Source organism: Cryptomeria japonica, chromosome 3 (genome assembly GCF_030272615.1).
Source record: "Cryptomeria japonica chromosome 3, Sugi_1.0, whole genome shotgun sequence".
NCBI lineage: Eukaryota > Viridiplantae > Streptophyta > Pinopsida > Cupressales > Cupressaceae > Cryptomeria > Cryptomeria japonica.
Window position 1 is genome coordinate 634,952,868 of NC_081407.1, and position 14,125 is coordinate 634,966,992.

Below are 14,125 nucleotides of genomic sequence, written 5' to 3' on the forward strand. Positions count from 1 at the left end.
CTAACACCTGATAATTCAAAAGATGGAAAAAAATGCTACACACAAAAAGAATATTCCAGTTAGACATACCACAGATATTGTTGCCAAAGTATTCTCTTGCACACTGAATGCTCGAAGCATTTCTTGTAAACTCATGCGTGTCTCAAACAAGTATTGCTTTGTCACCAGGCTTCCTTCAATCTATTTAAGCAGCAGCACAAAGTGGCATTCCATTAATAGAAAAAATCTAGCTATTGTTGAACAGATTATATATACAAATGAACTAATTCTTCGATGAATTTCTAAGATGAAGCACCAGTACTGAAAGTGACAACCATGTGAAAACAACAGCAGTACAACTATAAACAATTAAGATGTTGGTGCAGAGAAAAGAAATTCCAAAGAGCTGTAAAGGAGAATTCAACCATAAAACACCTCTGAAATTCATCAATACTTGAATTTACATATCACTGCCATAATTCCCATTTTAGAACCTACTATGAATCTCAGAATATTTCTCAGAAAATTCTAGAACCTATTTAAACTTCAAATCAGATCTGCTAGGGAAGCACTTGTTCTATAGCAATGCCTATATTAATATTGATATATGCACAAAAATATCAAGACAGAAAAGAGTTCTTATAAAACATTATATTATTTTGTCAACAAAAAAAAAGTTTATGCATAACCTTGTCATGATGTCTTATACACTATTTTGAGAACCATATTACTGGTACCACCTATATAATGGAGTCTGCCCCACTGACCTACAACCAGCACCCCTGATGGGTGCCAAAAACAGTTAGTGTCCTTATTTGTTCCTTTCAGAACAACACAAAATGGAACGTATAACAATAAACCTTGCTTAAAATTAGAAGCCAGAACTTCTGTATAATTAAAAAAGCAAACTAAAATCTAGAACTTAAGGAAATGAACTCCAACTTTCTACACTATGGACAAATCAAATCTTTGCATTTTGAGCATGCATTGCAAATAAACTAAATAAATTGTGTAATATCACCATTTTCACGGTTCTCTCGTAGTGCAGTTGGTGTTGGCTTTTAGGGGGTTTTCTAATGCACCAATGAGTTTAGATGGATTAATGGAGATGAACGCCATCTTCTGGAGTGATTTCAGACAACTTGTCTGAGACTTTCTATTTTTAGCAGTGGCCATTTTTAGCACTTACTATTTATAGTAAGTTTTAGTGCATCTGAGATTGGGCCAGTTCAGTGTTTGGACACACTTACTATTTTTAGCAGTTGCTATTTCTGTAAGTGTAATTTTTAGCAGTGAGTCGACCTCTACTTTCACAGCAGTGAAATATGTTATTCTTGGATGTTGAGTGAAGTTTAATTGCGTTAAAAGAAATATATTTTGATTTTTAGTTATTTAAGTCTATTATATTGTCACTTTATGACTTAAGTGACTTGTACCCCTTTGGACTAGTTGCACAACTTCGTTTTAAAAAAGGGAGCTCTTTTATGTCCTTATGTGAGGCTTATTTAGGAAGAAATGTTTTATCCCACATGGATAGGTAAAGAGAGTAGAGCCTCTTGAGAATGTTATAAAAGCAACTTAGTGGAGTTCATTTCTCATGCTTGGTTGGAGATTTTGGATAACTTCTATTTCCATTGGAGGTTCGTTTGTTCAAGGGCTTTGAGGACAAAATCCCTCTCTGCTAACAATCTCTACACTGTTGAAACATACAGTCTGGAGATTAAAAAAATACAATATTCAGCATTCAAGGAGTATCTTCGTGCATAAGAGTTTCCAGAATTTATTGGTTCATCATTCTAAAGCTATTCACATCATTTGGGAGGAGCGATTCAAAGAATATTGCTGGACATTGTTAGGCCGTACTGCATACTACAGGCCATACTTCAGACTTAGCTGGGTCATAATATCAGCTGTAGCCGCCCCTTGTGGATCATCTCAGCACTGGCTGGGTCTGTAGGGTTTGAAGAGGAGACGACTAATTTCTGAGAGCTTTAATCTGCAGATTGGGAATGTTTATATTGCTGCTGACTGTATTCACTTACAGCCATACCGGTACTGAATTTGTGGAGGCTGCGCCAAGGGTTTGGAAGTAGTAACCTGCTGATGGCAGTCTTAAAAAACTCCATTTCTAACGCTGCAGCTTATGGGTATGTCTATGATTAAATGTAATTATAGTATTTTGAATGTGTGAAGAACTTAAGGGAGAAATATTATTGTTTTCAGATCTGTATCTGATTTTCTGGGAAGTACAAAAGTGTTATTTTCTGAGATTTATATCTGGACATCTCTGTCCATTGTATTCCTTCTAGTTGTGTCAGACATTGCTGAAATTGCAGAGTATTTCCTTACCATTTTCTGTTGTGTTTCAATGTAATTAATTTATCATCATACAAACTCAAGCAATTCACAAAACCACAAACCCCAAACTCAAAAAATATCAGGATAACAGGGCTGCGTATTACAAATTGCCTACCTTTTGGTTCTCAGGTATGGACACAAGACTAATTAGCAATTCTACACATGTTTAAGAGATTTTATATCTTTGTGACCGATGGGAATGATCTCACTGTGACAGCTAACACACACTCACTCTTTCTAGCTAAAAGCAAGACACCAAGAAGAATGAGTAACACACAAGAATTGGATTGGATTGAAAGCAATACACAAGACCCAAAAAATTGAATAGAGGAAATTGCAGAATTTAATATCCAAGTTAATGAAAACTGCAATACAACACCTACACCAATCACTAATTTATATTAAATATACCAAATCAACACATAAGACAACACTAGAAGCTCAAACAATAATCTCAACAATAAGTACATGCAAAATTAGCTTTCCCTTAAATCTAACTGCCAATAACACTTATTTTTAAATTCTTTATAATATCCCGCATGTAATTTATTCAAGATAAATCCATGTTACCGAGTTCTTCCCTGGAGTCTTGGATTCTCACCCTAGTTTGGCCCAGGTACTAGTCCAGTTTTGGTATATTCCTAGGTTCACCCAAGGTACTACCCAGGCACCCAGGTTCTTTGTGGGTTCAGCACAAAGACCTAGGCGCTTAGGTAGTACCCTGGGCTAGCCCAAGGCTGTACCCACATCAAATTATCTATATGGCTGGAGCCTTAAATACACCGTGTCACCCACCTCAAAACTGTTATCTATCCGATGCTGATTAGCATATAGGTTCTGCTGATTTTGTGCCTGCTGAAAGTTATCCGTCAAAGATTTCATGATATCTTGGCTCTTTTGAAACAAATCCCTTACCTTAGGCAATCTACTATCCCCAAAGAGCAAATCAAATGAAGTTGAGTACCTCATACCTATACAATGCCATGAATGGAGACATCTTGATAAACATCTGATAGGTAGTAGGCTAGTAGCAATACTCCCCAAGGTGCAGCCATTTCACCCAAGCTCTCTATTGTCTTGAAACATAGTTTCGAGGACACCCTTCCACCCGTTTGTTCACAATCTCTATCTGCCCATCTGTTTACGAGTGGTAGCTTGTCCTAGGCATAAGATCAATCCCACTCAATAAAAAAATCTCTCCCAAAAGAGGCTTAGGAATTTGTTGTCCCTATCACTCGCTATACTTTTGGACATCCCATGTAGAGAATAAATCAGCTACCAGTGTTGCAGTAATGTTGTAGAAAAAACAAAGTTTTTGCACATTTGGTCAACCTGTCAACCACAACATAAATGCAATCCTTGCCTTGTACCTTAGGTAGCTCGATGATAAAGTCCATGGAGATACATTCCCATTTTTGATTAGGAATGGGTAAGGCCTGAAGTAGACCAGTTGGATAAGTGTGCTCATTCTTATTCTGCTGGCATATGGGGCACTCTCTAACATACTTAAGGAATTCATTTTTAAGTCCTTTCCATGTGAATCTCTCCCTGATTTGCCTATAGGTCTTGAAGAAACCAAGGTGAAAGCCATAGGTGCATCATGGAAATTTGTCAATATCTTCACCTTAAGATGTGAAGAAAGCAACAAATAAAATCCTATCCATATAAATGATCAACTCATTGACCACCATGTACCTATCATCATGGATAGTGCCTTCTATGATTCCTGCTGCCCAAGAATCCTTAGCATACTCTGCTGAAATCAACTCTCTCCAATCAGCAATAATCTCAACCAATGAACACAAGTGAGGCCTCCTAGAAAGTGTTTACCTCACTGGGTAAACAGGAAGAATACAGAAATCGAACAGTAATGCACAATGCAAATACAAAAGAAGTACCAGAATAATCTTTCCATTAATGTCAAAGGATGTTCATATTATATCTGTCGTACATATTACATGTCACACGACTAACATTACCTTCCTCAACACCCGAAGGTGGTACAATATATGACTGCCGAAGGGGTGCGACCCAACCGTCGCGACTCTAACTACCTACCCGTCGGCTAACTAACTATTGATAATTAACATTACTAACTATACACTTTTTCCCGATAACATCATCCCCCCCAAAAAAGAAGTCGTCTCCGACGACTAACAACAAAATGGAGACAATGTAATATAAATATACAACCAAGTGAAAGTCAAGGAGGGGGCTGAGGAAGCGTCCCTGAAGTCGAAGGGTGAGATGCGGGTGGCTGGGCCGCCAGGCAGGCGCGGAGCTCATAGACCTGCTGGGTGCGTGCCGCCACATCCCGCTCTGCTACCAACACCTTCTCTAAGGCAGTCTTCACCATAAGCGCAGCCTCCAGTAGCTCCCTCTCCTTGGTATCGGCGGACTCCGTCATGCGAACCAACTGAGCCTGAACAACATCTAACTCCTGCTGGATGAGACTCCGCGCACCCTGTTCCTCTGAAAGACGGGCGTCCACCGCAACCTTCTCTGCACGGGCTGCCTCAAGCTGTGCGACCAACTCTGATCTCTCGGCTGCCCACGAGGCTTGTTGCCTGGCCGTGTCCCGCTCCAACTCCACTCGAGCAGCCTCGCGAACCGCGGACTCATGCTGTGTCTGGCGTAAGGTATAGTAGGCCTCCCTATAAACCTGCTCAATCTCCCGGACGAGAGTCGTCACCCTACTCTCCACGACGGGCTGAGGCACACGCCAAGCCTCCAACATCGCCTCCGTCTGGGTAACTGGCCACCCTCGTGCCTCAAAACATGAGGTAAAAGCTGCGGGACAGCCCTCTCGCATAAACTGGAGGACCTGCTCTAATTCCTCCACAACCTGCTGTAGAGACCGTGTCTGGGCCGCGGCCACCACTCGTCGGCCCCTCGTCACCATATCTGCCAGATAAACCTCAATGTCCTCTCCCTCTAGCCCCGATGTAGGTACAGGAGGCCCACGTGGTAACTCAAAAGTCTCCTCAACCACACCAACTGCATCCTGCTGGCCCAATGGTGTGTCTCCCGCCCCCTCAAGTGTAGCAGTCGCCTGCTCTGAGCCGGTAGGAACACCCTCTCCAAGGACCTGTCGCTCTGCTGGTGCCTGCGTCTCCGCCGAGGAATCCTCCAGATCCACCACCTCAGTGGGAGGCTCTCGCCGAGGTGAGAGTACAGCTGCTCCTACGGGTGGCGTCACTGTCATCTGGAATCTCCGGGTCAGCCAACTCCCCATAGCCGCCACTGATGGAACTGCACTCAACACCTCCGACCCTCTCGCCCCCTTGGAGACATGTCCCGTGATGGGCTCCTCCAACAAGGAGGCCGCAACCGTCACCACTGCATCGGATCCTACGACATCCAGTCGCACCTGAGGCTCCGTCTCAACTATCTCCTCTGCCAGGCCTCCCTGCGGTGGACCACACAACTCCGCCGTGCTGTCAGTACATGCCTCCGCGGGAATCGGTCCTGCGGCTGGTATGACGGAAGGTGCTGCAGCCGGCTGCATGGGCCTGAGTGTAACGGGCGTGCGGCTCTGTCCAAATGCCGGAATCGAAGTACTACCCGCGGACGGCCCCACAAGTGTGCCAAGTGGGAGTGTGAGTGGTGCAAACAACACTCGCTCTCCGGTGGGCTCCATCCTCCCCTCGTCTGTGGCCCTACTACTGTCGTCCTCATCCTCTGAATCCTCGGAATCCTCTGCACTGCTAGAAGTTTCTCGCCCACTATCTGGTTCTGCTGCGGTGGTCTCTAATACCCGTTTCCGCTTCGCGGAAGAGTGTCCAATATCCAGATGTCGCCAATGCATGATAGGAGGCTCACCCTCCGCCAAGGGTCCCTGTGGCCGTACCTCCAACTCAGCCTCTGGCACTGCTTCTCGCGTAGCCTCCAAGAACAGTCCAATGGCATAGTGGGGCATGTAAAAGGTGCGCTGCTCCATCATCAAGAAGGCGCACATCCGCTCGGATAACAAGGTAGCCCAATCATAGACGACTCCGTTCATCAACCCATTCATCAATACTATCTGTGGTAGAGCGATGTCTGATGCCCTACCCGACCCTGTCAACCTGCTTTTGATGACGTCCATAATACATCGCCAGTGACCCTCTGCGACAAAGGACCTGCGCATCCCACGACCCTTCGTGGCGTCTACGATGCTCGCCAACTCTGCGGGGGTCAAGTCTCGAGACACTCGCTTAATCCAATGTTCTTTTTCTTCCCGTGTCATCTTCTTCGGTTTCAAGTCCACTTTCTTGCCATGTATGCCTGGGATGCCAAATACTCTGGTGAAATCTGCAGGTTTGAAGGATATGGTGATATCCTTCTCCAAATACTCAAATGTGCTCGTCCGTGAGCGGCTATCAAAGGTATCAACCATATACCGCAATGCTCCCTCGTACTCGCGAATGGCGAACACAGGCATCCGTATAGCCCATTCTACCCCTGCTCGGCGGAGACTTGTTTTCACCAAATTATCATCCGGCGTGTCTTGCCACCATTTCCGACATTCCACCCCATTCAATCCCTCAAAAGTGATATTCTGTGAAGTGGAGGTGTTCTTCCCTCGTACAGTGGACTGCTGTGGTGTCTTTTTCTTCTGCCTGGCTTCCATTGTGCCACCTGCTATTCGAACACCTGAAGGGAGAATACGTGCATCCGGCTTCTTATGGCTGCTATCCTGCAATTGTTTTTTCCAGTTTCTTTTTCCCGCAGACTCCATTGACCTGCTAACCGCTTCTTGATTTGCCCTTGTCGGATGGAAGGCACCTAACTACCTCCTGGCAGGTAGGCCGTACGGCTGTAATCCTCAACTACCTCCGGCTAATAAAATGCTCAAAACAAATCTTCGTCCACCTCCCGCACTACACCGCACGGTAATTTTGAAAAATCCTTGCGGCTGCCAAGTTCGGTTCAAGCCCTTTGGGCTTATTCTGGTTCAGCGACTGATACTAGCAGCTCGCGGGGTGTAACATGCGAAGGTCGTTTGCCAAAATACAACACGCCCTAAGCCTACCGTAACTCCACGGGATACCCCTTCGGTAGGCGGCGTTGTTTCTCCCTTCGGTAGCTTCGTTTTATTCCCCTTCGGTTCGGCGTGGCTGTTCGGTAGGCGTGGCTGTGCGGCGTTTGTTTCCCTCCCTTCAGCGTTTTATCTCCCTTCGTTCGGTAGGCGTGGCTGTGCGGCGTTAACCCTGTGCGGTGCCTTTGTCTCGTGCGGTGCCTTTGTCTCGTGCGGTGCCTTTGTCTTCATCCGGTGCCTTTGCTTCGCGTTTTGTCTTCGTTTTGCTTTGTGTGGCTTTTATAAATCTCCGGACTACCACCGCACGGTGGCTTCCACCTACGGTGGTGCCACCGCACGGTGGTGTCCACCGTGGGTGTCCACCTACGGTGGTGCCACCGCACGGTGGTGTCCACCGTGGGTGGTGCCACCGCACGGTGGTGTCCACCGTGGGTGGTCCCACCACGTGGCCACCGCACGGTGGTGTCCACCGTGGGTGGTGCCACCGTGCGGTGGTCTTTTTCGCCCTTTTTCTAACTTTTTTTTTCATTTTTTTTTTTTTCCAATGTTTTTCAATTTTTTCCTTTATATATTTTTCAATTTTTTTTTTTTTGAATTTTCTAATTATTTTTTTTTTTTTTCCCTTCTTTTTTTTTTTTTTTTTTTCATTTATTGGCTGACTGCGACTGTGCACCTCCTGTCGGGCTGCTCCTGTGCGCTTCCACCCTCTGGTGATACACTTTCAGTTTCGACCCATTGACGCCCTCTGGGATTACCTGTCCATCGAGGGTCGAGAGTTTGACGGATCCGTTGGCGGCGACCTCTTGGATCCTGTAAGGGCCTAGCCACTTCACTTTGAACTTGCCGGGCTTAATCTCGTTCCTTCCGTTATACTTTAGGACTAATTGGCCCGGTGTGAACCTCGCCCGCCGAATGTGTTGGTCATGCCAGTATTTCCTGCGTTGTTGGGCCACGTCTGTCACCCACTGTGCCATCGTCCGTCTTTCATCCAACTTATTTAAGGCGTATAGTCTCTCTCGAAGGCTTTCCATGTCACCCAGTTTGTTGTCAATGGCGATTCTGAGACTTGGCACCATGAATTCGATCGGTACCACAGCCTCCTGGCCATACATCAATTGGAAAGGTGTCTGCCCGGTGGTTACTTTGTAAGTTGTGCGGTACGCCCAAAGTACCGAAGGCAGACGCTCTTCCCAGTCTTCCTTTTCCACCCCACAGGACTTATAAATTACCGACACGATGATTTTGTTGGTTGCCTCGGCCTGACCGTTTGCCCTGGGATAGTACGGACTCGATAGAGAATGAAAAATTTTGAACTCGGTTGTCAGTAGTCGAACAATATGATTTACAAAGTGCCCTCCTCTATCACTTGTCAGTTGAATCGGTATTCCGTACCGGGTGATAATCTGTTCATAAATGAATTTCGCCGTGCTGACGGCGGAGTTGTCTGCCAACGCCCTGGCTTCAACCCATTTGGTCAAATATTCTGTCGCCACGACAATGTATCTACATCGTCGGGCGCGACTCGGTTTTAGTGGACCAACGAAGTCTAACCCCCATCTTTCGAACAATTCTTGAGCATGCGCCGGGTTAAGTGGCATGAAATCTCTTTTTAATGGTCGCCCAGCACGCTGACATGTATCACAACTTGTCACCCATTCTCTGGCGTCATTATGCAGTGTCGGCCACCACAAGCCAGCTAGTAGGACCTTCCTTGCTGTCGTATCCGGTCCCATGTGCCCTCCAGCAGCCCCTTCATGGGCTTCTCTCAATACTCCTGGGATTTCCTCTTCCAAGACACATCGTCGTAGGATCTGATCAGGTCCCATTTTGTAGAGAAGACCATTTATAAGTTGGAATGTTCGGCTTCTTAATGCAAGTTTCCGTCTTTCACCTGGTGGCATTTCCTTCGGAAATTTTGATGTTGACAGATATTCACCCACACTGGTGTACCAATGAGGAAGGATGGCAATGCGGAAAAGATGGGTGTCCGGAAAATCCTCGCTAATGCCTTCGGCCGGCTCTCCCGACTTGATCCGTGATAGCTGGTCGGCTATGACGTGGCTCCTGCCAGGTCTGACAATGATGTTGAACGTAAATTCTTGTAACAGCAACAGCCATCGACTAATCCGCCCCTGGATGATTGGCTTGTTCACCAAATACATCAACGCCTGGTGATCCACATAAAATGTGAATGGTGTCGCCAGTAAATAATGTCTGAATTTTTGGACGGAGTATACCATGCCGAGGGCTTCTCTCTCCGTCGTGCTGTAGTTCCTCTCCGCGTTTGACAAGAGTCGACTTGCAAAATATACTGGGTGGTCCAGCCCGTGGCTGCCGACCTGTGCTAGGGTGGCCCCTATGGCGAAGTTGGATGCGTCGACATGTACATGGAACTCTTTGTCCCAATCTGGGTATGTCAAGATTGGCGCACCCACCAATCGTGATTTTAACTCTTGAAAAGCCTCTTCTTGGGCCGTCCCCCAGACGTAGGGCTCCCCCCTTCGTGTCAGCTTATCAAGTGGGTATGATACTTGGGCAAAGTTCTTAATAAACCGCCTATAATACCCGATGTGTCCAAGAAATGACTTGACGCCGGTAACATCGTCGGGCGCCTCCATTTCCACGATGACTCGTATTTTGTCAGGGTCCGTCTTCAGTCCAGCCTTGCAGACGATGTGCCCTAGTAACTTGCCCTGAGGCACCATGAATCTGCATTTCTTGGGATTTAGGGCGAGGCGGGCTCGTCGGCATCTCTCCATGCATTCACCAAGTGCGGCCAGATGTGCCTCCTCCGTGCTGTAAATGGACCAATCATCCAAGAATGCTTTGAAGTTTCCCACGGACATTTTATCGAAGATATGGAGGATTATCCGTTGAAAGGTAGCTGGCGCGTTGCACAACCCGAATGGCATCCGGTTGTATGCATAGACGCCATCTTCTACGATAAAGGTGGTCTTCAATTTGTCCTCCTCTGCAATGGAAATTTGATTATATCCGGAGAATCCATCCATAAATGAATAAATTTCGTGACCCGCGACTTCCTCGAGGATGGTGTCTGTGAATGGTATGGGAAATGGGTCTTTAATTGTGACAGCATTCAAACACCTGAAGTCTACACAGATTCTTATCTGATCGGCCTCCTTTTTCAAAGATATTACAATGGGTGATACCCATTCACTCGTCTGGACCTTGAAGATAATCCCTGCTTCCAGCATGCGGTCAATTTCATTATTTACCCTGGCCGCATAATTTTTGTTCATTCTGTATGGCCTCTTCCGTACGGGCACGGCCCCGGGAACCAAAGGGATCCGATGTACACAGAGTTCTTGTGGTACCCCCTTGAGGTCCTTATATGTCCAAGCGAACACGTCTTTGTATTCTGTAAAAATTTTGAACGCCGCCGTCTTTAAGACGGGATTCCAGTCGTCGCCGACTAGAATATTTTTCTGTTCTGAAGGTTCTCCAAGGTTTGTAACTTGAAGTGCGGATTCTTCATACCTTATGGGCTTACTTTTGTCAAACTTGTGCGCTGGTGCGTCATCCACAGGGACATCCCCTTCCTTGTATTGTCCGTACTCTGGCGGAAACTCGTTCATGTCAGGTCCTTCGATCCCCAACATATTGCACCCATACAATAATTCATAGTCTTCCATTTGCCAATGGAAGAGCCCTCTCAAAGAATCCGTCTCATCCTCAGAACAGGCTTGAATTCCTAAGATGCCTTCATCATTTGGTTCCCTGCCCTCCTTCCCTTCGTCGGTATCGTCTCTGTCGGACTCTGACTCCGACGCCAACTCTTCACTGACCTGTTGAGTTTTGAGGTCAATGGTATACCTTCGGCCAGCCTTTTCCATGGACAAGGTGTTTTTCTTCCAATTGTGATTTGCTTTGGCCGCCACCAACCAGCCTCTGCCGAGGATGGCGTCGTACCCCTTCTTCTTCAATGGGATGACCACAAAATTCAGGACGAATGGCTGTGTTCCGATCGTCACCTGTTGCGCCATGAGTGTGCCCAGCGGCTTGATGCCGTGTTGGTCTGCTCCCAATAAAGTAAAGGTGGACGGCCAGAGAGTAGGTTTACCCAATTTTTTCCATGTTTCCTCTGGCAAGACATTTACTCCCGACCCGCCGTCGACAATTGTGTCGGTCAGGATGGTGCCCAATATACCCATTTCCACCACTGCTGGGTGTCTACCATTGTTGATCGTCAGGGTTAATGGGTCTGCTGCTGTCTCGCCAAGGTTGTCCTTGCCATGTATTGGTTGGCCTACTGGGGTTACTATTGCGGATTGCAACAACGTCGCTCGCAAGTGCGGCATACTTTCTAGGAGGTCCTTCATTTTGACAGGTATCTCGACCTGTAACAGTTGGTTTATAATGTTTGTTTCTCCTTCAGAGCGAGAAGTACCCGCCAGCTTTTGTGCACCCTTGCTCCTCAACATCTCCCTCTCCAATTCCGCTCGTGCCTCCAGTGCCTTTTGTTTTTCCGTACGGGGGTCTGGATAAGTGGCTGCTTTCGTCTTGGACCTTGTTATGGCGAGTGCATCCTCCGTTTCTACATTCAACAGGTTCACGCCAGATTTGGGACAATTGCCATCATCATGGTCCCCGGGACCGCACCACTTGCAAAGTTTTTGTGGTGCTTCCTCCACCGTACAGTCTCTAGCGAAATGCCCCCAGTGATTGCAAGCTCGGCATTGTATCATCGGCCGCCCTTTAGCGTCGTATTGGATTCGGCTTCTATTATTCGTATTGTTATTATTGCCTCTTCCTCGCCTGTTGTTTCGGTAGCCGCCAGACGAGGCGTTGTTGCTCGCAGGCTGGGACGTGCCAGCTGACGCAGATGGTTCTGCAAAGAGGACCTGTTGGCTACGAGTCCTCATATTGTACGGACACTCCTTGGTAAGATGTCCGGCAATCTGACAAATATCACAAAATGCTTTTTTCGGACAAGACCCCTTGGTGTGTCCGTCGGTACGGCAGTCCGTGCACCATAACTCCCCTTCGTCGCCCTTGCTTGTGCTTCCTTTCGTTGCCTTTATCTCTCTCATCATTCGCTCCATATCTTTTTGGAGAGCCCGTACCTTCCGATTAGAGTCGTCATCACTACTATCACTTTTGTCCGAAGAGGAATCATCGTCCGTCGAGGATTTATTTTTCTTCTTCTTGGACGTCTTCTGTTCACTCTCTAAATCCATTGCCCTGTTATAGGCGTCCGAATATGAAGAAGGGGGTACTATCTTCATTTTTCGTCTAAGGGATTTCTTTAGGCCTTCCACGAACCACCGTTTTTTCAATCCGTCTGCCGGCTGGTTCTCCATCTTTCCTAGCAGCTCTTTGAGCCGCCGGCTGTAGGTTCGGACAGTCTCGTCCTTCCTCTGTTTCGTGCTGTAGATTTCGGCTACGATCTCATTATCGTCTCTTAGGAGACGAAACTCTGCTTGAAATTCCTTCTTTAGGTCTGCCCATGTGCCAATTTTGGCCTTGTCCGCATCCGAAAACCAGTCGATGGCTACGCCCCTCAGTGTTGCGGGAAACTGTGTTACCCAATCGTCCTCGTCGGTAACACCATTCGCTCCCCAAATTGTTTCACACGTGCGACAGTGGCGGACAGGGTCTTCTTTCCCATCCCCATGGAACTTTGGAAGTTTTTGTTTTTGTGCCATACCTTGCCTTTTTACCACTGGTGGTGGCTGTTGTCCTACTCCTGATGGGTCAGATCCTATAAGGGGTGCTTGACCGCCGTGCCCCGGTGTCCCTCCGACACTCCTGGCAGCCCCGGTGTCTTCTCCCTCTACTACCTCCTCCCCACTCCTTGGAGTTTTGCTAGCCTCTGGTGTGTGTGGCAAGTCCCTCAACTCCCTCAACTGAGTTTGGGTACACTCTATCCTGCGGCGGGTTTCCGCAAGTAACTCCTCCCGACTCCGTGGGTGGCCTCTGGCCTCACCGTCCCCTTCGGAGCGTTCCTCCTCTCTTCGCTTATACCTCTGTCGCCTTTCCGCTTGCTGTTCAAGGATCAAGGCACGTTGGGCTACTGCACGTTCATCTATATATTGTTGCTTATTTTTGTCTTTATTCAGTGTATTGGGCATTAATTCCCAGACCGCTTTAATGACATAAAAAGTAGAACACTTTTATTCATTCATAATGTGGAAGACAAGTTTATGCCAACAATATGACATAATTATTACAGTAAGTGTTCTTTATTCCGTCCCGTATGGGTCACGGTTCAAATGCCCCTCGCGCCATCTCGTTCTGCTTCCCGTTCCTCGTACTGTTGCAAAATTTCTTGGCGTCGGTCCTCCCGGGCAATCTCCTCCAGGCGAGCTTGTTGTGCCAACGATGCTTGTGCTAGCAGTCGAGGGAGATGGTTCATCAACCGATTTACCTCCGGACTCACTTCCAACGCTGTCCACACGGCACTTGGTGGGACTCCTGCCTCCGCCGCCTCTCGTCGCACGTGGGTCTGAATGGCTACTTGGAGTAGAATCGAAAATTCTCTCGTCGCAGTGTCTTCTCCTATATAGAGTTCTGTTTGGGCATCGTCGACCTCGGGATTCACCTCACCAACGGGTAGGCCCATTGTGTCTGTGCGCCATCCGTGTCTTCCGGTCCTGAGTTCGTGTCGGCAACGGCGCCAAATGTTTACCTCACTAGGTAAACAGGAAGAATACAAAAATCGAACAGTAATGCACAATGCAAATACAAAAGAAGTACCAGAATAATCTTTCCATTAATGTCAAAGGATGTTCATATTATATCTGTCGT

At 47.0% G+C, this 14,125-nt stretch overlaps 1 protein-coding gene across 3 annotated transcripts in view; it reads right to left on the reverse strand.

Moving 5' to 3' along the window:
- LOC131072079 (uncharacterized) overlaps positions 1 to 14,125 on the reverse strand; it is a 358,141-nt gene that overhangs the window by 276,363 nt on the left and 67,653 nt on the right. For all 3 annotated transcript variants that reach the window (XM_058008113.2, XM_058008112.2, XM_058008114.2), the window contains exon 9: positions 70 to 180. In XM_058008113.2, the coding sequence (XP_057864096.2) occupies positions 70 to 180 (111 nt within the window). The remainder of the gene's footprint in view (positions 1 to 69; positions 181 to 14,125) is intronic.